This window comes from Nicotiana tabacum, chromosome 10 (assembly GCF_000715075.1).
Source record: "Nicotiana tabacum cultivar K326 chromosome 10, ASM71507v2, whole genome shotgun sequence".
NCBI classification, from domain to species: Eukaryota; Viridiplantae; Streptophyta; class Magnoliopsida; order Solanales; family Solanaceae; genus Nicotiana; species Nicotiana tabacum.
In genome coordinates, this window is record NC_134089.1 from 153,041,293 (window position 1) to 153,067,919 (window position 26,627).

General features: G+C 34.8%; 1 protein-coding gene and 1 long non-coding RNA gene across 2 annotated transcripts; both read right to left on the reverse strand.

Moving 5' to 3' along the window:
• Positions 1-340: 340 nt before the first annotated feature.
• Positions 341-7,927, reverse strand: LOC107769123 (protein-tyrosine-phosphatase IBR5). Its single transcript, XM_016588309.2, has 5 exons — positions 7,300-7,927; positions 3,716-3,815; positions 1,901-1,958; positions 1,455-1,561; positions 341-899 (listed from the first exon to the last, which is right to left on the reverse strand). The coding sequence occupies exons 1-5, from the start codon at positions 7,540-7,542 to the stop codon at positions 586-588; spliced, it is 822 nt and encodes a 273-aa protein (XP_016443795.1). The 5' UTR covers positions 7,543-7,927; the 3' UTR covers positions 341-585.
• A 14,560-nt stretch (positions 7,928-22,487) lies between these two features.
• Positions 22,488-23,963, reverse strand: LOC142164937 (uncharacterized). The gene is made up of 2 exons (XR_012696026.1): positions 23,680-23,963; positions 22,488-22,802 (listed from the first exon to the last, which is right to left on the reverse strand). It is a non-coding gene; the product is annotated as an uncharacterized LOC142164937 (long non-coding RNA).
• Between the last annotated feature and the right edge of the window lie 2,664 nt (positions 23,964-26,627).

Sequence of the window (26,627 nt, forward strand, 5' to 3'; positions counted from 1 at the left end):
TAAGCATAAATCATAAGTTAGAAATTCTAGCTAAAAAGCTTTTGGCTTTTTTCTTAAAAACAAAATGTTTAAAAGCACTTTTTTACTTTATCCAAATGTTACAAAATGGCTTACAAACACTTGTAAGTCAATCTAAACATGCTCTTAGTCATATCCACCTAAAAAGTCAAGGGCCTATCGGAAACAACATCTCTACCTTCTCAAAATATCTCTACCTTCTCAAAATAGGGGTAAGATCTGCATTACATATTACCCTCCCCAGCCCACAAGTGGGGATTACACTGGGTTTGTTGTTATTATCCACCTAAACAAGAACAAAAATGCTTCTGCAAAACTTCTGTAAAAAGAAAATTCCATTGTTTGTAAAATTAATCAAACATAATCCTTAGAAGCTTGTATTGAATTAGAGCACAAGTCACTTGGATTTCCAGAATAACCAGTCCATTGAAGGCACCATACTGTACTGACATGTCATATTTTAAAACTAGTGAGTATAGTATAAAGCATTTCCTCCCACTTTACATCCAAACTTCTGAAGAACTCGGTCAATTCGAGGATTCCACAAAGGCAAAAGGGCAGATAGTATTACGAACCATCCATAGCAATGTCGCCACTATTTGGATTTTGGTTTGAATTCAAATGGCTTCCTGAGGCATTCAGCTGATTATGAGCAGCTCCAAAGGTGAATTCCTGTGGAGGAATGTTAAAAACAGGACGAGCAAAAATTGATGTAGTGCCAGAATTGTTGAAGGCTGGAACTTGAACTGAATCACTAGGCTTTGGGTAGTTAAAGCTGAAGGTTGGCACAGGAGAAGAGAAGACTGGCACGGCAGAGGTAAGCGGGTTCTCCAGCGAACCAAAGATCTTCTGCTCATACTCCTGTAGTTGTTGGTGAACCCCTGTATTACAAAAGGAAGAAAAAAGGTTACACTGACATTTAGAGCTCTAACAAAACCTTTTTATTCTTAAATCAATTTAAAATAGTAGACAACCAAGTAATATAATTGGATATGGAAGATCAGCAGTCCCAGAAACGAAATTTAACAGAGATTTCAACGGCAAAGAAAGGAAGAACGGGTATACACAGAGCTTGCAGTTCATGCACACTAAGTGTATTTGCCCTAAGCTTCTTCAAAAGGTACTGTGTAACTCAGCTTGCACTTAGAATGACCAAGCTCTATTTGTTTCATACTTGAATAAATCCACTGAGACCTTTCACAGGCAGAATCTTTTCATTTCTAATTCAATTTAAAAGTAGCATTATCTCGCCCATCCCCCACAAAAAGAAAAAAAGAAAAAAGAGAATCATATAAGTGGCATATGAAAAACCTAGGACGTTACCTTTAAACTAGATATGTGCGAGTGTTTCTCAAGTAAAACAACTAGTTGGGTATCATAGCTGTTCATTTTTAAAAAGGCAAAACGAACAAATGCTTAAAAGGGTATATTTAAACCTTGATTAAGTTCGACGGAAGGTCTCCGCTCTTTCACCCACTGATAGCTCTGCGCAAGTTTCCATCCTCGACTTTTCATCAGGTAAGCAATTACAATGGCGGGTGACCTGTCAAAAAAGCTTAACTTTAAGTTCTAATAATAATTACATCTGTAAACCAAAATGGTGGTCTTCACAAGAACAATCAATTGAAAATACTTTTGGAATAGTTTACTACATTTCTCATTCTCAATCAAGATATCTATGTTACAGCATCAGAATAATAAGACTACTAAGTAGAACCTGAAACAAATAATACAAGCTTTGACCTATACACCTTTATTTCACGGAAACCCGAGAGGAAAACGAAGAGAAAAGAGGAAAGGATGCAGCACAAAACCAAAATGAAAAAAACAGTAAACCACGAAAAATTTATGCATGCAATATTAGACAAATCAAACTCCTTACTTGCTTTTCCCTGACATACAATGTACAAGAACACGAGCCCTATCCTTTTCACATTGTTCTGCAGAAGAAAAATACCATCAGGATCAGTTTAGCCAGCAGAATGCATCCCACAAAGCATACAAATATTGCTCTAAAAAAAAGTTGAAACTATAGCAGTTGAATTGCATGATATCTTATTTAGTACTAATATTTTCTACTCAACAGGTGTAGATTGTAGATAAAGTTCAAGTTAAAATCTTCAAGTTATGCATATCCAACATATAACCAAACATTTGAAAAAGGAAAAGCAGAGTGCAAACTTCTCTTCCAACTTTACTCGAGAAGTACAAAACAAGGTCCTGTTGGAGACAAATCTATACACAAGAAGGCAGTAGACGGGTCAACATTCAACTGGAAAAAGCTACCACCTTAGATGCGTGAAAGAATGAAGTATTGGATTCTGTGAAGAGCTTGCAGCTGAAGTCCCGGTAGTTAAAACCACAAGAGAAGTTTAACACACTAGATTTGTCCGTCGCAGAGAGGAATCAAAGACAAACAGATTGAGGGTAGAAGTAAAGCACATAAAATAAAGCTCTCTATAAAGAAGTCAACTAGGAGGAAAGATGCCTAGTCACAGTGAAAGCAAGAGGCTAAAGATTCAACATTTGAAACTAGGTGATTATTAGGAAAAGGAACAAGGAAAATAATGGAGCATATTGTAACTGAATAGGTTGATAAGCAATTAACTTACAGGAGAGCAACTCCAATCAAAGAATTATTTAAACCCATCTACAGATAAAAAAGCTGACATCACGGTTGAAGAGTTGTCTCAGTTAAAAAAATCATCATGTGATCCTATGGTGAAGAATAGTTTATTTTTTGATGAAGTAACAGTTTATTGGTGAAATGGGAAAAATTCCCCATACAAGTTGTATATAACAAAATAGAAATCTTAGAAATATTATTGTGCAAGTATCAATTAAACTGGAGATTTTCTTCCTCTGTCACGTTTGGCCAATATAAGTTTTCCAGAAAGACAATCTTCTTTGTTATGAATAAAACTAAGATTAAACCAAGTTTACTTTCACAACAACCACATACTTCTAATTATTATCCCTTTTATCCTCTTTTTTAATAAGTTCTTTTTTCCTTTTAAATTTTTGCCTATTTTTTCTCTTTATTATTATATTCCAAATTTTCTCAATAATTTTTTTTATCCCATGCTATTTTAAAACTTCAATTATTTTTAAAATTTTCAAATTTTTAGTTTGAATAAGATTAGTCTCTTTTTATATTACAGTTAGTACATAACGCGTGTTATATTGGGAATATAGCTATGATATAATATAGAGGTTTCATTTATAGGTATTAAAGGGTTTTTATTTATGGTTTTCGGGTTTTGAATTCTACAGAGCTCTTTTGATAGGCAACATTTGTACATTTAACGAAAATAGCCAGCATTAATTATGTGCTGGGTAAGAACTTTCCTTCAGGAGAAAAAGTCATTCAACCACAAAATACTTGTTAGGAGACTTAAAAAGAGAATCTCAAAAGACACTTCCAGAACTCTTTGAAAAGATGTTCAAAAGCCATTGTATAGGATGGTAGTAACTTTACGTGTTTTCTATTGTTCCAAATTCTATAGTTTCTGGATATCCAACAAAACTAGTATTTAAAAAAGAAACAATCTGCAATCCTATGTCAGACTAAAAAAACTCTCAAACCCGAAAGGTCAAAAAACTGTCAAAAGAACCTTAGATGTATTTATATTTTATATTATACCATTCCTCAAAAAGTAAGCATAGATGTATAAAGTTCACAAGTGATGATAGTCACCTAAGAATTGGATGGCATTGTCAAACTGCAAACGTTCGTCATCTTGAAGGCAGTGATAAGTAAAGGAATTTTTATATAGATTTTGACAAGCAGGTACAGTCTGCACAAGGAAAAAGTAAATGTGAATGAGAACTTGGTTCCATAATATTAACAATAGAGGATCTATAGCGCATGCAAAGTTGTCTCATACATAACTTCTGAAGCACTAGAAAGAAAAAGGATCAATTACTAGACGCCATGCGAAGAAAAATGATATAGAAAAGTAAATATTGAAAGAAAGCATATGTCTAGATTTGAAGAAGTGATACCAGTACCAGTAACCTTTGCCAAAATCAAATGTGTTGTACTCGTAAAATCTAATCAGTCGTTAAGAAAATGAAACTTTGTGAAAGAGCAACTTAGACATGGTTACTTCATCCCTCCCTCCCCCCACCCAACAGAATCTGTGTGATGATCTCCTCTTAAAAATTGACAGAAGATACAGAGAAGTTATTTCTGTCACTTCACCACCTCTTTTCCTTTATTTTCTTTTCTGAAATCACGCACGAAAAATTAAAAGAGTTACCGATTCAGGGTAATAGGCCATCAAAAGGGCTTTGATCCACTGAGCAAATCCAAATTGGTTTACTCGAAGTCTTATTTTGGACTGCTTCTACCTCACAGTCTGTCACAGGTACTACCTCTTATTGTCTTAATATTCTGTCTTTTTCATCTTATACAGTGTCATTTATGCATCTAGACATTTAGACCCCAAGCCCTTCCCTCAGGGGCTAGTTCGAAAGCATGACTTGGACTTGACAGCAGAAAATTTCTCATTAGGTGTTATTAACATAAATGTGTCTTCTACTTCTGTCCATAATGTTGCACTATGAAATATGACCTCCCACTTCATAAACTTGAAGACCAACTGCAAATGAAAATTGAAATGGCATAGCAAGAAAAACATCAGCATGTTTTAGTAAACGGCCCAAGTGCCTGAAATAGTTCAGTTCGCTTCAGATGGTAAAACCTTCTCAAGATTAAACTGCATTAATAAAACAATTGCAGAGAAACAGCCCCGTGTATTTGAAAGGAGCAGGAAAGTGAACGAGCTACGTAGATCTGTTTGCCACTGTCTTACCCTCTAAATCGAGTTATTCTAAAGTTAAAAGACCTAACGTCCAGCTTAATTGTAAAGATGACAAACAAACCTCATTAGGTTCTTTCTATTATTGTGTGTTATTCCACAGCTCATATTTAAAGGATCCAAGAATGTTCCTTTATATAACTATAACCATAACCCCCCACCCCACCCCACCCCCTGGGTCGGAGATGATGATAGTCTATCAACATCCTGATCAATAACGGAAAGGCATAAATAAAAACAAACAGACAACAGTCGGCGAGCACTCAAGCTAAAAATGAATAAGGTTCTCTTCTTTTCTCTTCCCTCCCAAAGTAACTAACATATTATTCAGGATCTCCTGCATAACCTAATGGCAGACATACAATTAAAGGTGCTATGAAAAAAGGCAAGCTGACATTTCTATTCTTCTGGACAAGACACTAATTTATTAGACAATGAGAAAGCATCCAAGAAAGAAATCAGCCCATATAAAATCAAATATAGTTGGGGATCTATAATTAAGTCCACAAAACATCAAGAAGGACGCCAAATCAAATCGACATTCGGCCTAATCCAGCCCCACACCATGCTGTGTGCTACACTTGCTGTAATTTTTCTCATCCCTCTAACTACCATAATTTATATTAATTCCATTCTCTATAGCTCCCTTGTTAGTCCCATTTCTTTCTTCATACGCACGAACTTTCCTGCTCACCCCAAAAATTACTCAAGACTTCAGATTCTGTAAATAACCTCTACTGTCGTAGGTATGTAATCCATTGAGCTATAATCTTTTGATTTCCTACGAACAATACATCTTGAAATGATAGCAGCACAGCATGCTTTTCCACCAGTACGGCACACATCACAATTAAAGTTTCTCGCATACATTATCATACATGAACCGGACAATATCATATCCAAAATGCAGCATTTGTTTCCTCAAAACTTCCACATCTAATATGGATTCCCATCAAAGTTTGTTTAGTACTTAAAATTGTAGATTTGGAAAGATATTAACTACAAGAGAATGTACTACGGAACTTTACCAGAAAAGAAAATGCATTACAACTACTATTGACCAAAATGGCAAGTACAAAGCCCAAAAGGAAACCCATGGAGTTCAAAACAAAACAAAAACAATGTCAACAAACCCTCACTAGGCTTATTAAATAAAAAGAGATAACGTCCATGTTTCTTCTGTTTCAAAGGGGAAAGTTGAATTCCAAATCTTCCGAGGTCCAAGCATATGAATTTGATGCATCATTAGCTGCTTGAGTGTCATAGTCTCATATTTGCTTCATTCTCTTACTAGACTAGTGACAAATGCGGATGCAAACATTCTAAGATGACAACAGAGACATACTGTATAGCTTATTTTCCTGAGGCAAGCTTGTTTTTAAATTGTAATATGTGCTCTACTAACTAAATAAGTTTGTGGTGAACTCGCACAATTTCAGTATTATTTTCAATGGGTTATGTTAACCTCAATCTCAATCATTGAAGAGTTATGACATAGGTTAGTAACAAAGGCATTTTTGTTCAACTAAGTACCATTAAATACTTTTGATGTACCGGCCCACTTTGTAAGTCATGAAAAAATACCAAGAGAAAAACTTGCTCTGATTAAGAAATCATTACTTACAGATAAGTCACTCAAACTATACTAGAAATCCCATATCAAGAAGATATTTTTTTTCCCATGAAGTGATTGACCTTGACTAATCTAAATATTGGTGATTGCTATATCAAAAAGAGGTATCATGTGTATTCATAATCCAACAAATTTAGGTACAATTTCAACCTACCCTCCATCCACACAAAGTAAGTCCCTGTCAAGTTGCATGGCGAAGCAGCGGAGCCAGGAGTTTATACAAGAAGATTTGAAAATATCACACCTGGGATTTGACCCTATGACCTCTAAAGCTATTTTTGAACCCACCTTGTGTATTTACTAAAATTTTCCCTCGTGTCAAGGGATTCAACAACCTATATATAACCAAAGAAACTAGATTTGACTCAAATTTTGAAGGCGAGTTTTGGCATAACCGATAAAGTTGCCGCCATGTGACCAGGAGGTCACAGGTTCAAGCCGTGGAAACAGCCTCTTGCAGAAATACAGGGTAAGACTGCGTACAATAGACCCATGTGGTCCGGCCCTTTCCCCGACCCTGCGCATAGCAGGAGCTTATTTCACGGGGCTGCCCTTTTTTCCAGTGAAGGGGATTCAATTGAAATCCCTTTCTCCAAGCTAAGCCCCCTCCACTCACTTGCATAGGTTTTAGTACTTCAAAAAGGCAATGCAAGAGATAACAAGTATATCTCCAAATCCCTCAAACACAACCAGAACAAGGCCAAAATTATATCTTGCAATTTTAGCTTCAAAGAATGCAACTTTTCAGCTCTAATTAACACAATTCAATAAACACACCAATAAAGCAAAAAAGGAAAGAAAAACAGATTAGTAACAAATACTAACATTGAGAATACGAGAAATCCCTTGAGTCTTAAGAAGCTCAGCTCTAGAAGCGTTGTCATAGCTGCCCAAGTAAAGAAACTCCGGCAAGATCTCTGAAGGGAAAGCACTCACTTGAATTGAAGAACCCTTATCAGTTACAACTGCCATTCTATGACCACATATCCCACAAGGCTCGCCTTCCTCGTATTTGTGATAATGCCCACAAACACCACATGGGTTTTCCCTCTCTCTTTTCCTCATCATGAAATTGGCTTTTGTTAATTAACTATTTCGACCTATTAAGAAAACGAGAACGAAACCAGAAGAGGAAAAAACCGAGAAACTTTGCCTAGATTTGATTCCGATTTGTTGTTACTATAAATAAAGGGAAATTATAGAAAGAAGATCTCCAAATCCAGGTGGTATAAGGAAAGTTTATCAAAGGAATTTAGGCTAAATTTAATAATTTTGGTTGGATTCTTGAGATTTTTGATGGAGTACAAGGTTGTATAACAGTTAGCCTAGGGCTATGGGGATAAAGTCAGTAATACACATTATTTTTGGTTATTAGTTGTTATAAAATAAAAATTGTAAAGTAAAGACAAGTATAGGGATAAATTGATATATTATTCAACTTCAAATTCATGTAATGAACTGAAATCTCTTCTATTTATAGAAGAAAGGAAGCTGCTGTGTAAGCTGCTACGCAAGCTGCTGTGTAAGCTGCTACTACAAGCTGTTGTGTAAGCTGCTGTGTAAGCTGCTACTGCAAGTTGCTGTGTAAGCTACTACTGCAAGCTGCTGTGTAAGCTGCTACTATACCAGATATGGATAATCTTCTACCTAGGGTAATGTTTATCCATAACCGGGTACCGAAGTGATAAGCTTCTTCAGGAAACTTATTTCCAATAGAGTACTAAATAGATAAATATATTTACGGTGGAGTCCCATATGGATAACTTCAGGAAGATTATTTATAACGGAGTACTAAATGAACATCCATAATATAATATATTTATAACACTCCCATTGGATGTTCATTAAAAGATAATGTGTCTCATTAAAACCTTACTAGGAAAAACCACGTGGGAAAAAAATCCTAGTGAAGGAAAAAGAGTACACATATTTAGTAATACGCATTGCTAGGTGCCTCATTAAAAACCTTATAAGGAAAACCCCATGGGAAAAAACCTTAGTAAGGGAAAAAGAGTGCATCGCGTATTTTACTCCCCTGATGAAAACTTTGTTTCAAATATTTGAGTCTCCGCATTCCAATCTTGTATACCATCTTCTCAAAAGTTGAAGTTGGCAAAGATTTAGTGAATAAATCTGCTGGATTATCACTTGAACGGATTTGTTGCACATCAATGTCACCACTTTTCTGAACATCGTGTTTTTGGTGAAATGTGCTTCGTTCTATCTCCTTTTATAAATCCTCCCTTCAATTGGGCTATGCATGCAGCATTGTCTTCGTATAAAATTGTGGGTCTTTTCTCACATTTCAAACCACATTTTTCTCGAATAAAATGAATTATTGATCTCAACCATACGCATTCCCTACTTGCTTCATGAATAGCTATTATCTCAGCGTGATTTGAAGAAGTAGCAACAATAGATTGCTTTGTGGAGCGCCATGATATGATAGTACCTCCATATGTAAATACGTAGCCAGTTTGAGATCGAGCTTTATGGGGATCAGATAAATAACCTGCATCTGCATAACCAATAAGGTCTGCACTATCTTTGTTAGCATAATCAAGATAAATAAGTGCACCATCTATACCGAGATAGAGTATTTCAGGACCAAGGAGCTCCTCATCCTCTTCTAGAGGTTGGAACGGATCCTTATTCACTTCAAGTGATTGAATATTCATTGGTGTACTTAATGGGTACACTTTGTCCATGTAAAAGTATTTTTAAGACCCTCTTGGAGCTCTTCCGGAGTTCCAATAAGATTTATGTCACCAACATAAATAGCAAGTGTAACAAATTTTGATGACATTTTCTTTATAAAAATACATGGACAAATAACATAATTTATGTAACTTTCTTTCAGCAAATATTTACTGAGGCGATTATACCACACGCGCACAGATTGCTTTAAACCGTACAAAGATCTTTATAATTTGATCGAGTACATTTCTCAAGACTTTGAATTATATGCTTCGGGCATTTTCAATCCTTCAAGGATCTTCATATAGATTTAGCCAAATAAGTCATATAGGTTAAGACTTGTATCTAAATGGTATGACATCTTCAAGTGTCTGGACTGCTAGTCCGATCCTCACAATCGTTTACAATATTGTGCACTATATTGTATTAAATATATCGTCGACGATCATTTTGTGTCAGTTCCGAAGCGACATAACTTGTGGAGATCTCATCACTTTCTTTATTTTCAGGTACCTGAACTTTTTCGGGAGTTTCATGAAATGTTATGTCGTGGGCTCTTCTAGAGCTTATTTCCTCCTCATTTTGATCATTAGCTCCTACTATTTTTCAAGGATTGTTACCTTTGGAACTGATTGGTCTACCACGCTTCATGCGTACAGTAAACTCTATCCTTCAGGAACTTTAATTTTAATAGGAGCATTTGCAGCTGAAATATGATATTTAATTTTGGATCAGCAAATGCTTCTGGCATTCGACTTGAATTATCTTCTAAGTGAGGATCATGATAATTCGATTCATATAGCATATTTTTCAACTGTTTATTCCATCCCCCAAATGTTAGAAAAACTAACGTATATCCCCAATCATCTTTGGGAAACATATCTTTGTGTATTATGGTAGAGAAATGTATCATATACCACGCAACAAAAGATAGTAAAAATATTTGGTTTCTGATCCTAAACCAATTGTGAAGGGAGGACTTATCATATATTGTTGATCTGATGCATACAAGTGCTGCTATATGCAATTTAGAAAATCTTAGACCAACACATGAAGCTTTATTCTCATAAGCAATGGTTTAGCCATTAATAGGAGGTATTCAATGCTAAACCAGCTTGGATATAAACCAGCATTATCAAGATGAACTGTCTTGATTTCATAATCTGAAAATTATGCTCTTAATCGAGAAAAGCAATTTCAAATGCCAAACTGCAGGTTGACAATAATTACACATGTAACCATCTCATATATGCACCTATAAGTGGTTCACATGATAGGTGAACGGGCCCATATTCACCTTTTATATATTTCAGAATCAGGGGTCTTAGTCCCAACTTTAGCTGGTATAATCAATTCATTATGAGAACAAGCAACACATGAGAATTCCTGAAGAATCTTCTAGTTCTTTAGTATATGCTTATCTGAATTCTCAAATAGCTCATTTAAAAATGGCAAATGAAAACTTCAAGTTTATCATGCCATGTGCTATTTCTTAGTAAACGTCTAGTTTACTATGGCATAAACTTTTGCTTTAGTAAACTTCTGGTTTACTGTGATACATGATATAGTACAAATTAAAGAATAAGGCGGGTAACTTCTCACATACATATTATTTTACCCCCTATGATTGTGGAAACATGAAGATTATCAATCTTCCAATCATTTGTAGTCTCAATATGATAGCCATTTGTATTAGTAAACTTCAGGTTTACTACAACATATGTTTTGACCATAATCATATAATATGAATGACATATTTGTATATAAACTCTTCGAGAGCCTTCATTTATTATCCACAATTTAATATTTATCAGATACTACTGGTGTCATATGTCTTCTAGACAAACAGTTAGCTCTTCAGGAGTTGTTGATATATTTTGTACTATCAAATATTGCTCAGACACTTCTGGTATCATGAGAGAAATTCTTAATAAAATGAACATTATAAAGACATTATAAATTTATAAATGTAAGAAATTAAAAATTTCAGTATTTTTACCACCAACTTTGTGACAAATATCTCCTTCAGGGAGAAACGCCATTAACATCTGAATATTTTATATCAAAGCGACAACCACATAATCATTACATCCTTCAGGGAAAGATACATGAGTTGTTATTTCCTTCGGGGAACTCTATAACTAACCATAAAATATTAATGTGGTTGTAGTACAAAACATTCTACAAGAATGCTTTTTGCCTTAGAATGATATTTAATAAAATTATTCAAGATATTTTACGTACAATGGGTACGTGCAGTAATGATCTTTATGCCACAAAAACAAAATTTATATCCTTTGTTATTCTACCTCTTCAGGAGGTGAGTTGTAGTATTTCTTCATTCACTCCAGGGAATGAAAATGTGCTTCAAAAATAACTTTGAATAGCTTATTATTTTGTGTAAGCATAGAAAGACACAGTTTCATATATTTTCCTACTTCAGGAGAAAATTTCAATTGTATTACTTCTTCACGAGCAAATTTAAAATACGAAATATTGAGTATATATTCCTTCAATCATATTACCTCTTCTGGAGGTGAATTGTAATATATTCACATCAAAAACGTGTTCCTATTTACGCCCTTTATTAATATTGTCACATTTACTTCAGGAATGGGCTAATATTTATCAAAAGTTCTCATCCTTCAGGGAACGGAACATAATTATTTGAACGTGCATTAATCACACCAAATCGTGTGATGTCTTAGAAGCTCTTTTACGATAATGCTACTTCAGGAGCAAATCGAGGCATGTGTGTACTATAGAGAATATTTCTCTAGTTTATCTTCAATTGTAACCATAGAAAGCCTAAATTATCACTTCTGGTGATCATAGGCATATACCACTTCTGGTAGTTAACAAAATATAATTACAATGAGATATACGAAATATAACCACTTCTGGTGGTTGTATATTTCTTGCAAACTCTGCTGGAGTATAAGTGGATCTAAGAATGTCATCCACTTTATAGTTTCCTATGCAATATTACTCTTCTGGAGTAAAATTAAAATCTTAATTCGAAAACGAGTAAGTGAAAAACGAAACATAAAGATATACAAATTATAGTGTTTTAAAATTCATAAAATGCTCTAGAATCTCGTCCAATGATTATGGCTCACTTACTAGGTTCCTAAGTACCTTTTTTATTTTATTTTAATGACAGTAGCACACATAGCAAGTAAAACGCATAACTTATCTTTGATGGTGTCTGCTAGACCCATCATATCAAGATGAATTTCAGCATCAAGCACCCAAAACACGTAACTTTTGCCCGATATATCCAATACTACAAATTCATGTTTAGAAAGATTTGGCATTATTTACAAAAAGAAAGTTCGTACCTTTGATACTTTCAAAGTATTTACTCGAGATGGCAGAGTCTCGTGTTGATAACGTGTTATAAAATAAAGATTGTAAAGTAAAGACAAGTATAAAGAAATTGATATATTATTCAACTTCAAATTCATGTACATAATGAAATAAAATCTCTTCTATTTATAGAAGAAAGGAAGCTGTTACGCAAGCTGCTGTGTAAGCTGCTACTACAAGCTGCTGTGTAAGCTGCTATTACAAGCTGCTGTGTAAGCTGCTACGCAAGCTGCTGTGTAAGCTGCTACTGCAAGTTGCTGTGTAAGCTGCTACTGCAAGCTGCTGTATAAGCTGCTACTATACCAGATATGGATAATCTTCTACCTAGGGTAATGTTTATCCATAACCGGGTACCGAAGTGACAAGCTTCTTCAGGAAGCTTATTTCCAATAGAGTACTAAATAGATAAACATATTTACGGTGGAGTCCCATATGGATAAGCTTTTTCAGGAAGATTATTACAACGGAGTACTAAATAAACATCCATAATATAATATATTTATAACAGTTCTTCCTTTTCCTGTATTTTTCGGTTCTTTATGGAAATTAATTAAGATAACGACAAAAAATTAGTACTACCAAATACCAATATTATGAATTATTGCAATTTTTTCTACATGATTATTATTCAGGCTAGCATAAATACAGTAAAATACTTCTGTAATATAATTCGATCGAGGATGCACCTCATATTCTTTTTTAAAAAATAAGACCCTTAATATATGATTGAGAAACCTACATAAGAATTAATTTGGATAGAATTAGGGTAGAAAGTTAGTAGATAGTCGAACGTATCTATTTTTTATACCAGTAGCATTAATATTATTTCGTATTTTCTTATTCTTAAATTTTCATTATTGCATGTTGTTTCTTTTGTTTCAATTATCTTATCATCTTATCTTATTATTGTTATTGCTTGTTGTTGATGCTTATTGTTTTTCTTTTCTTGAGCCGAGGACAGGGGCGGACTTAGTGCATCGGCTACGGGTTCCTGGGAACCTAGTAACTCTTGCGTAGACTCTGTATTTATATTAAGAAATTCACTAAATATTGGTAAATATCTGACTGTGAACCCAGTTATTATTGCATATTAATCTAAAATTACGGTAGGAACCCATAAGCCTCAATTCTGGATCCGCCTCTGGCAGAGGATCTATCAGAAATAGTTTAATTTCTATCTTCACAAGGTAGGGTCAAGGTATGCGTACACACTACTCTCCTCATATCCCACTTTGTGAGAATATACTAAGGTCGTCTTTCTTCTTCTTTTTTGGGGTTGGGGAGGGGGGGGGGTTGGATTTTGATTACATAGGAAAGTTAAGTGTCTAGATTTAATCATACGGATATTTGTATAGTAGCTAAGTATATTAAAATTTTCCAATTATCAATATTGATTAACTCCTAACTTGTTAACCGCAAAATGGAATAATTAAATTTGTTACGTGATTTATAAACAAGCGAACTGAGTCCAAAAATAATAAAGAAATAAGATAAAAATAGAACTTAGCAATATAAATTGAAGAAGATGACAAACCTGGCTCTGAGCGCAATATCTTTGAGGATAAGAATAAAAGCAATGACAAAGAGCAAATAAAGTTACTTAATTGAAAGCGAAGTAAAAATATAGCATATGTTTCTCCAAGAATTTCGTGTATTACAATGGTTGCCGACCTTGCTATTTATGACTATACCTTGGGAAATAAGATCCCAAGATCAAGTCCCACTTAAATGATAATAAAGGAGTAATTGATGAATATGTAACGTAGACCATATGAATGCAAATATTCTTTGTAACGGTTGCTCATTAATGTTAAAAAATATTCTCTCATTGAATGTTATCTGATGGCAAAATATTTAATCTGTTCTTGTTGATCATGGCCCCTTCGAGATTTAATCGATGTCAATTGTATTATTGTTCCCAACATTGGCTATTACTTGATTCGCTTTTTATCTGTCTTTGATTCTACATGTCATGCTAACATTCAACCATTTATTATAAACCAATTTTAGCCCATGCATGGCCAATGGCCTAACTTATTCGAAAGGTTTTTGCATGCGAAAGAGCAAAAAGTTCCTAAATAGTTGGCCTTCTATTTTTGGACCACCAATTACATATTACAAAGAGACACTTTATTTGAAGAAAGCATTCCTTTCAATTATTCGCAGAGTCTACCCCCATAGCAAAATTTATTTTGTATTTCACAATTATATTTAATCAAACGTGTATTCGGGTTTCAATGCAAAATTTCAGTTATTTATTTACTTGCGTCTCCCAAACATTAACTTGCAAAACGATACATATGATTGAAATCCGACAGTGGAGTAGGCAAATGGTGACCAACAACATTGATTGCTTTGGATCAGGTTCTCACACCCTCAAAAATGGTTCGAAAACAATTTAGGTAAGATATAAACATGTTTCTCATTGAATTTTCACCTATAATTTTTCTAGGTGTGCTAGATTACCTGTTTCATTAATTTTGAATTAATATTAATTTATCTTTGGGATGCTTTTTGAATCTGAAACTTTTATGAGTGAGCTAACCTAATTTATCAAATACTTGGTGCCTGCTCAAATTCATTTAAGGGGCCAAAATTTATTTTTCTAATTTCTAAATCCTTATCAGATTGGTCCTATTCCTACATATAGTGTCTAACAATGTAATGGACACGACAGAACATGTTGAAGACAAGGAGAATGACACAGATAGAATTATTTGGTGACGCCGATTAAATTTTGATCCCGGTAAGAAAAGTATTGAAAAAATAGCTAGCGTTTGACTATAGATTTTCAAATTTATTTTGAAATTATTGATTTGGGTGAAGTTTGGTTCGAAGATGAAAATGTGTTTGGACATAAGTTTTCAAAACATATTTTACTTTTTTTTTTTTGAAAAATATGAACATGACTTATACCCACAAGTTCTAAAAACTATCACAAATACCCAACAGTACCTTTATCAATAACATTCATTATATTATCGCAAATTATAGTTCTGAACATAAATAAATTTGGTACAAAAGTATTATTTTTATAATAAATTACATAGTACACTATTAGATGACCGAGAAGACGAAGCAACATTATTGTTACAAAATAATAAATGATGGGCTCTTTTTGTATTAGTAAAAATTAGACTCGCCATGTGAGTCTATTAAATGGCGACACGTGTCAGCAAAGTTTGAAGAAAAGTGAAGAATGACATGTAAAGATGATATGTGAAACACCCCCGGGACCGACCATACTCGTACCGTGCATGTTAGCCTCAGAACTAATCATCATGAAATAGCCCGAATCAGGTACGGGAGAATATCTCATAATTACAAATGAGGAAGGAATCAATTAATCCCGGATTATATAGGATTTATCATCATTACACCATCAGTTACAAATCAATTATTAATAAATGCAATAAATGATTGTAACGGCCAGAACAAGACAATCAACAGGCACGTGATTGACTCAACAGGTACGGGATTGACTCATCAGTTATAGAATTAACTCATCAGTCATGGAATTAACTCATCAATTACGGAATTAACTCATCAGTTACGGAATTCCAGCATTTACACAGCTGTTATAAGTCTTCCAAAAGTAATGGATGAATTGAGTAAATGCTCATAATGGACTCATAATTCAAGGAGACTAGTTACTTAGATTTAGCCCTATAAATAGAAATACTTTTACCACCATTAGGAGAATCTAATTTTTTTCTCTACAATTCTATACATTGTAATTTACAACATATTGCTCTCAAGTTAGCCATAGTTCGGCCCTTCAAGCTCTGTTCGGCTCATTATCCTATCAAGGATCATTCAATAAGAATTCTTTCTTCTCTGTTTTATTTTTATTATATTATCTGTCATTGAATTTATTTCTCACTTCTCTATCACGTTGTATTAACAAAATTTTATATCTTTCGGATTGAATCGGTTGCTTGTGGCCCGTCATATAAAATTATTGCTTTGACCTTGAAAACTATTTTTTAGGTTAAACACTTTTATAACTGATTTTGGGATTTGGATTTTGGGAATTTGCCAAATATAGATAAAATTTATTCTCAAATATGTATTTGCCAAAAAAAAAAATCACAAATATGTTTTAGCAAAATCTATGGCAAGACAGGTCCATAGTTTCTAGTGAGAATTTTAAACAATGCTGGTCATAGTTTTTTTGGGCAAGACTTAAGGTAATTCGACAAAATACTAATAATTGTCATTATTTTGCAAGTTATGGTGATCATCAAAAAATTCTAATGGTTACCATAATTTTGTGCAATTAGCTACGAAATTCGGAAGGTCATTAGAAATTTTTGCATTGTGGCTGAAAATTCTGGTGATCATCAGAATTTCTGTTGCCTCAAATTTTGACCAATATGCTTTAAAATTCTGATGCGCCTACTTCTCCAAAACTTTTCTTAATATGATCAAACTATAAATAATAATTTTAAAAGGAATTTTTTTCCTTCCTACACACTATTTGAAATCTTATTACCCTCCCTACTTAAGTTTCAACTTAATTATATGTCACATATAATTTACCAATTATATACAAATAAGTTTTAAATGAGTATCACTTTATATCAGGAATTGAATAAGGAATATCAGTTATTTCCTTATCCCCTTATACTTGCCCACACACACTCTCTCTCTCTCTCTCCCCCCTCTCTCTCTTTCTCGCTCTCTTCGTCTCTCTACTCCCCTTCTCTATTTTTTTCCCAATTTTTCTTCATTTGATGTTCTCTGTTTCTTTATACTTTCTTGTTGTATAGAGTTCTAATGGAATTCATCAATGGATTTCAATCGTTTTAACTTAACAATTTTCTTTCATGTTGCACAATTGGTGTTCAAATTGAAATTGTCAATCAATAAATTTTGAAGGTGTTTGATTGTCACAACCCGAAATTTTCACCGTCGTGACCATGATGTCGCCTAACATTTCACTTGCTAGGCAAGCCAATGTTAGAGATCATTAAACCGATTCTTAAACCTTTTAGTGATTAGCAACAATTAAACCATAACAAGTTGAAAAGAGTGTATAAATCTATAGCAATCTTAATATATAAAGCTACCCAGAATCTGGAGTCACAATCCACGAACTTCTAAGATTTAACTACAAGTAAATGTCTGAAGGAAATACAATCATTTTCGTTACGAAGAAACAGTAAAGAGAATATATGGAAGGGGACGCCAGGGCCTGCGGATGCCAACAGGTCTACATTGGGTCTCCGATCAGATGAAGCCAGCAACTAAACTTAGCTCGGACCGGTACCAAAATATGCATAGAAAGTGTAGAGTACAATATCAGTACAACCGACCCCATTTACTGGTAAGTGTCGAGTCTAACCTCGGTGAAGTAGTGACGAGGCTAAGACAAGTACCCATAAAACAAACCTGTGCAGACACCCACAAAACCAACATGTGCAGTATAACAATATATATACAAATAACATCAATAAAAGAAATAAGACAAGTAACATTGGGAGGGGGACATGCTGAGGGGATTACAAGATAAAAGATCACAACAGAATTAAGAACTTTGATCAACCGATATAACTGGAACAGATAAGGACAAGTAACCACAGCGAGAGAAAGTACACGGCATCACCCTTCATGCTTTTACTCTCAACCTCACCATATGAATAAAAACTAAACGGTACGACGTCCCTCTTCATGCATTAACACTCACAAAGTCATGGCACGACATCACCCTTCGTGCATTAATACTCGCAATATAGCACGTCATCACCCTTCGTGCATTAACACTCATAAATCATGGCACGACATCACCCTTCATGCATTAACACTCACAAATCATGGCACGACATCACCCTTCGTGCATTAACACACTCCCTCACCAAAATAAGGAACAATAACAACATGGAGATAGAAATATCAAGAACAAGTCTTACTTCAATATTTGGTTCCACAATACCAACCTCAACTTTGAATCAATACTAAAGTCCGTCAAATATAATAAGAACGATCAACATAACGATAAACTAGTCTAAGCATGGGTAATATGATCATGGAAAGCTATGATTTCATGAATATAACTCACTCACATTCTATGACTCGACAACAACGCATAGGTACTCGTCACATCACCTATACGTTGTACTTAACATTCAAACACGTAGCAGATAGGCAAATAAGACCTAATCCATCAAGTCAATGTTAACCACGATACTTACCTCGCTCTAACGGCCAAACTCAAAGCTTAACCACAACTTTTTCCTTCAAAAAAGCCTCTGGACCAATAGAATCTAGTAAATTACCAACCAAATAATTTAATTTAAGCCTTAGGAACTACTCACGATTGCAAAGGATTCAATTTAGGCCATTATTGAAAAAGTCAACACCCAGGCCCGCTTGGTCCAAACTCGAAAATCGGACCAAAACCCGATTACCCATTCACCCCCGAGCCCAGATATGTAATTGGTTTTGGAATCCGATCTCAATTTGAGGTCTAAATCCCCAATTTTCGATATCCCTAGTTTCTACTAAAAATCCCTAATTCCACCATGAAAACCTTAGATTTTAGGTTGAAATCTTGTAAAATAAAGTGAAAGATTGAAAGAAACTAGTTTAGAATCGCTCACCAAGGTTTTGGGAAAGAAATGGTCTTTGGAAAATCGCCTCTTGTGTTTTAGGTTTTGAAAATTTGAAGAATGGGAGAAAAATCTCGTCTAAGTCACTTTTACACAGTTGCAGATGTCGCATTTGCGACCTGGGCTTCGTAAATGCGAATGAGCCATTACATATGCGAAGCCCTTCACACTTCTGCTGACTTCGCAAATGCAAAGATAAGTTCGCAAGTGTGATCTTGAATCTCCGCAAATGCGACTCAATGATCGCATTTGCGATCACTGCCCTTCCCAGACTCCCTTCGCGAATGCGAAGGAAAACTCGCAATTGCGAAAACTGTTGGCCCAACTTCTCTTTGCATTTGCGATGAGAAGCTCGAAAATGCGAACCCCTCAGATCTCATATGCGATGCTTGATCTCGCAAATGCAAGATCAAAGGCCTACAACAAGATCAGATACACCAGCAATATCCTTTAAGTCCAATTTCACTTCGTAGCCTATCTGAAACTCACCCGAGCCCTCGGGGCTCCACATCAAACATGCACTCAAGTCTTAAAACATCATACGAACTTGCTCGAGTGGTCAAATCGCCAAATTAACACCTATAACTACGAATTTAGCACCAAATCAAATGAAATTTTCAAGAAAACTTTGAAACTTCTAATTTCTCACTTGGACGTCCGAATCACGTCAAACCAACTCCGTTTCTCAACAAATTTCACAGACAAGTCATAAATGTGGTATTGGACCTATACCGGGTTCCGAAATCAAAATATGGACCCGATATCCAAAAAGTCAAACCTTGGTCAAACATCTTCATTTCATTAAGTCTTTAACTTTCAAATTTCGACAAAGTCCGATATCTCAGGCTAGGGACTTCCGATTTCGATTTTGGGCATACGCCCAAGTCCCAAGTCACAATACGGATTCATCGGGACCGTTAAAACATGAATTCGAGTCCGTTTACCAATTGACCGAAGTCAGCTCAAATGATTTTTTTGGGCAAAATTTCTTATTTTATCAACTTTTAACATAAAGGCTTTCAGGAAATACGTCCGGACTACGCACGCAAATCAAGGAGGGTAAAAATGAGATTAGGCTTAAAGCGTAGAATTGGGTTCTAGCACAAGATGGCCTTTCGGGTCATCACATTGACTCTCCACCATTGACAACCATTAAAAAGCTTCGCAACTTTGAAATTGAATCTGAGTTCTTAAAAACTATTATTTGTTTGGATTGGGTATTGTTGCAAATAATTAAAAATATTGTTTGGAGTTTATATCTCAATTTTGAGGGTGTTTGGTGAAGATTAGACTTGATTTGGCTGAATTTCATATTGAAACTCGAAAAGGAAGAAGAAGAACATATGACATACAATATACTTATGAAATTATAATAAAGTTATATTACAATTGTATGTAAATTGTATTCTATTGTAGTTATATATATTATTTCAATGTTGTATGAAAGTTAAAAAATAGTTGTATAATATATGAATCGTTGTATAAAATTTGTATTTAAGTTATCAATACTATGTTTACATAAATTTATTAATATGTATCAAAATTGTATTAAGAGAGAAAGTTTTTACTGGAATTTCAGAGAGGAACAAGAACACACCACTTACAAAATACATACAAATTATATACAGAGTACATACAAAAGGCATATTGTATACAATTTGTATGAAAATTATATTTAAGTTGTATGATATTGTAGTTATATTTAATTGGGTAGAGATGGTGTACGAAAATTGTAGGTAAATTGTATACTATATAATTAGTTTTATAAAATTTATTTTTAGTATGCATATTGTCGTAGATATTCAAATTTGCATTAAGTTTGTATGAACTTTATTTTTAATTTGTACATTATTGTACCATACATTATTCTTTTTTAGCTAAAAGAAGTATGCATCTTTTCAAGAATCCAATGTTAGAATCCATCCTCAAAAAGACCAAAATTGGATTCGATGCTGATTCAACACTAAAATCTGCACTCCAATTTTCATGTTTGAAACTATTTTTATTGCACCTTAAAAGTTTTGACGAAAAATAGTCATATGAACAAGCAATAGTATGGATGATATGTTGATGTATGCCGAATATGCTTTGATATATGAGTTTTATTTACAAATAACTTGCCTTGAATCTGTAGCTATTTGGAAGATTTCATATATTTTGGAAATAAATTCTCATTAGAAAGATAGTGTGAAAGTATAAGGAAAAATATTTGGCAATTAGGCAAATATGGTGAATCAGATAAATAATGCCTTGAATCTTATTATCAAATGGTCGGTGCTCAATGTGGATGTTCTTTCATAAAGGAATAACTACTAGTAGAAATATAGTTAACACTTTTAGGCTTGAAAAGGAAGAAATTTTTTCAGTACTAGGAATGATTCGTACATTTGGAAAAGCATTCACAAATGCAATATCCTATGTCAACATGGGACTACATAAAATATAGTCAATGGTCAACAGATACTACTCTGGCAAGACAAATGGATCTCCCCTCACTTTTCACTCATATCACTCATACATGGGCCCCTGCAACAACATGAATCCACCCTCTCTCTCCAACATTTTCTTCACCACCATAACTGGGCTCCAAATAATATATATATATATTTCATTTGAACTACCCCCAGATATCATCCAACTTATCCAAGACACTTACTTATCCCCTTGCCCTAATGCAAGAGACAAACCCTACTGGTATCCAAGTACTGGATATGGAAAGTACCTGCCCCGAATAAAATCAAATATTTCCTGTGGTGACTTACCCACTGTAGATTACCTACCAACACTCCTCTTCACAATCGTAATATACAATTGGACGCAAACTGTTCCTTCTGCCACTATCCTACTGAAGATATTTCTCATATCTTCCTCCACTGCCCCTTGGCAGTCAATACTTGGAATCACTTCCTAATCATACCACCGTTACAGGATCTTCTCTCTTGGCTCCAACAACAATGCACCTACCATCATTTCCATATACCTAATACCAGTGCAAACATAACTCCTTCCACCCTTATTCCCTTTATCCTTTGGCATATCTGGCTCACCCGTAACCATAACTCCTTTAATCATGATACCAAACCCGTTCCCTATAACCAAATCTCCTTCAATGCCCTTGAATATCTTCACCTTGCGACTACACCACCTAAACCACTACCCCGCCAAAAGATACATGTGCAATGGTCTGCACCATCACAAGACTTTTACAAATTAAACATCAATGGTGCATTTGATCCCATCACAAAACATGGAGGAATCGGAGGAGTTTTCAAAGATCACGTGTCACGACCCAAACCGATGGGCCGCGACGGGCACCCGGTACCTTACTCAACCGAGTACCAACGTAACATATCTTTCTTATTACATCATCATATACACGTGACATACGAGCCTAATAGGCCAACATGATATTTTATAAACACGAAACATAGGCCGACAAGGCCGCACAATCTTTCACGTACACGACATATGTCTACAAGTCTCTAAGAGTACATAAATGTCATAAAGGTCGGGACAGAGTCCCGCCATACCAAGCAATACACGTCTAAATCATACTAACCAAACACGCAACTCCGAAGCAAATGGAGCGCACCAACATCTTCCGCTGAGCTGATAGCCTACTTGGAGGGCTGTCGACCTGTCTATCTTGACCTGCGGCATGAAATGCAACGTCCCCATGCAAAAGGGACGTCAGTACGAATAATGTACCGAGTATGTAAGGCACAGAAATAAATACATAAGAGACATGAAAGAAATATAGGGTACATGACTCAACCTGTAAGTCTGAATAACTTTATAAATCATAATTTACTTTTAGCGTCATGCATATGCGTATGAATGTCATGTCGTGCATAGGTACATGTTTCATAATATCATCAGCATCTGAGGGCATCCCATCATGTCATATCAATCACTACGGGCAAAATTAACATCGTATACCAGCTGGTCAGGTGGTGATGCATATATAACGCCATAAACATTCCCATATCCCATATACACATATATACATATATATATACATATATACATATATATACATATATACATATATACATATATATATATATACATATATACATATATACATATATATACATACATACATGTATATACGCCGTTTGAATCATATTTCAGCCATTATGGGCAACATCATCATCATATACCAGCTGATCAGATGGTGGTGCATATATAACGCCGTAACCTTTTTTCATATCCCATATACATATACATACATACATATATACGCGTATATAACTCCTTCTGGTCATGAGTCAATGCACATGTATAAATGAGTGAAATGCATGAAAAATACATAATAATCTCGATTCCTTCCGGATAAACTTTTTCAACTGCGTATTATTTTGAGACCCATGAACAGAAGATAATAATAATTCTCATGGGGAATCAGGAATATAGACACCCCTACTATTTCTATGAATAGAATAATTTATAGAAAAATGTGTATTTGCTTGTTTCTGTAGTATAATTTGGACCATTCCAAAAGAAAGAAAGGATGGCCTTAACATACCTGTTCCTGGAATTATTTGAACGGAATGAAGCTTCTGCTTCCATGAAATATGTTGAACAAAATTTCGCCTGAATTCCTTTAAAATTTTGAACGAAATTCTAGTGGCCTTTTGAAATTTCTATCGAAATATTTTTGGCTAAAGAGTGGAATTGTTTGGACGAAATAGTCCTGTTCATGTTCTTGGTTTCAAACCAAGAACAAATTGAGGCTAAAGTCATAAGATGTTAAGACACACAAGAATGAAGTTTGCTTCTATTTTCTTGGTTTTTAATGAACTTGATACTAATTTGATGTATCATATTAGTGGTTTATCAGATTCCTTGTAGGGATAAGATTAGACACCTATTTCAATTGTTTATGAGTCATCCTCTTTAATTAGTGACAGGCATTGTGCCATGTGGGTGGGGTGGTTAGTTTATTAAATTTTATTTACATATTAGTTAACCGGGTAATATCCTGTTACTCGGTAATTAATCAATTACTCATATAATTTAAAAAAATTATCTCAACTTAATTAAATACTACTCTCTTTTAATATACCTTGTACACCTTACTATCATGGCCATATAGTACTTTGTACGACACTAGTCCATAAATACTGAGTATTTTAGCTCGGGCCGTATTTTATCTCAAAATGCCAAACTTTGACCAAATTCATTTTCTTAGACTTGCTCCCCTTTCACCTTCATGAATTTTGCTAATCACTTGTGACATAGCATAATACTTATAATCCCCAATAATCTTTTCCTTGGACTGATATCAATTACCTTACGACAAATTCAACGTAAAATACTGCAGAGTGCAACATCGTCGTAACATATTACTACGAAGTGTAACATCACCGTAATGTAATACTACAGGGTGCAACACTTTCATAACTTATTACTGTAGGACATAACATCAATCGTAATATATTATTGCAGAGGGTAGCACCATCGTAACACATTACTGCAAAGTATAACATTATCGTAATATAATACTGCGGGACGTAATATTGACGTAATATTGTGGGGCATAACATCATTCCCCCCTTTGGAACATTCTTCCTCGAATGTTGACTGATGCTCTTATTATTTTCATAACTTATAGCTTTTGCGAATACCTTAATACTTTTTTGCCATTTAAGCAGTTGCTTTGTGAATAAATCCAAAGTCTAGGGTATTTCCGCCCTTTAGTCTTCTTGCTCATATCATGACCACTTCCTAATCTTGCAGCTTCTATTACCTCCTATCATGCAGCCTGTATGACCCTGGCTTTGTAGGTGCACTTATGCGATTCATCTTTCCTTTTTCCTTTTATCTTTTAGTCAATATGTAGGCCTTACTTTGTATATACAAGGCTTAATAGTATGGCTCTCTCGGCCTTTATAGGTATACCGAAGTCCTTTGCTCGATACTTTGTAGAACTTGCAAATATGTCCATATCTCATTTCATAGATCTGGTTACCCATTCATATGACTTTACTGCATTTACATGGGTTATACTATACCATAATTTTTTGCTTCAATCTACCTTTACTGAGGTGTACTTACCAAGCTCCCAGTTACTTTTGTGCATATCCTTTAGGTATAAATCTTAGTCCTTCAATGCTCCTTCATTACTGTTCGTCTTAAGAATGGCGGCCTAATCTCATCTTACACTTGTGACTTTTGTCCATCTATTATTGATTCACCTCAATATTAATCTACAATATACCACTGATAACTTGAAACTTCTTACGTCATACCTTGCCACTAGGGCTTACGTTCCATCGGGGAATATTTGAAGTGATTTTCTTGATCCACTTAGGGGTGATACTATACTTCAATGACCGTATTTTATAGCATCCCAATGTGATTCACTTATGTGGGTATTTTAATCTCGTACAATCCATGAAATCCTCTTCAAATCATTACTCACTCGAAGGCCTAAACGTCATTCTTTATCCATCACAATTACACCCCATTGTACTATCAGGGCAACATTCTATCTTTTCTAAATGCTACTAGTCTTAGACTCCTTTGAGTTCATTCAGGCTATACTGAGCTTTCTATAACTTAGAGAAACCATCAGCTCTTCTTGTTTTCATGGATTTAATCCTGAGGACTTATCCATTCTCGTCACCCTTTCACTTGCCTTTCCTCATTCTTACTCATGTTTTCTTAAAACTTTGTCGCTCTACCATACTTAAGCTTGCGACTTATACATATCCATTTATACTATTCGCAACTTTCCTTCAACTTACTTGCACCATAGATTTCCTTATGTTATTCTGGAACGTCAAGCGAGACATCACATCATCTCTAACTTTTCTCTATTCTCTTAACTAGATCTCTCAGTACTTAGAAACCATAGGCTGGAAGACATGCTGTCGACGATGCCGCAATCATTCCCGGTTATTGGATCCCCGTGCTTATAGCCTTCTATCCGAAGAATGGACTATTCACGATCTTCTACCTTTGAGTATCTTGTACGTTGTTCACCTTTGCCTTACTTACCTTAAAGTCTCGTATCATATCTTCTATCTCTTTCATAACCTCCTTTCCACCTAGGTGTAATTCACGTCCATAACTTGAATCTCTATTATAATACTCGCACCTCCGGTACATACACAATCCGGTGGGAGCTTCGTACTAACTTCTTATGAGGCTGGTACTTCTTCTAACTGACTTCCTTGTAGAGCCATTATAGATTATGGTTGTTATGTTATTTCTCTTGACCGTTTGATATTAAGAGCGATTATGTCATGTTCTCAAGCACAACTTCTATAATTTTTCTAGGTCCAATAATCAGACTTCTGATTTACTTAGGTGATGTAATTTTTTAGTTTCCTCTTCCTTCTGATCAGCCTTTACGTAGCTTAAGCTATCTTCCGATCTGTGGCTCATGATATCAGTTATTACCTTAGCCTTTTATGGGCATTATGGAATATCCATGATACAATCTTCTAATAATTCAATCTTTTATCT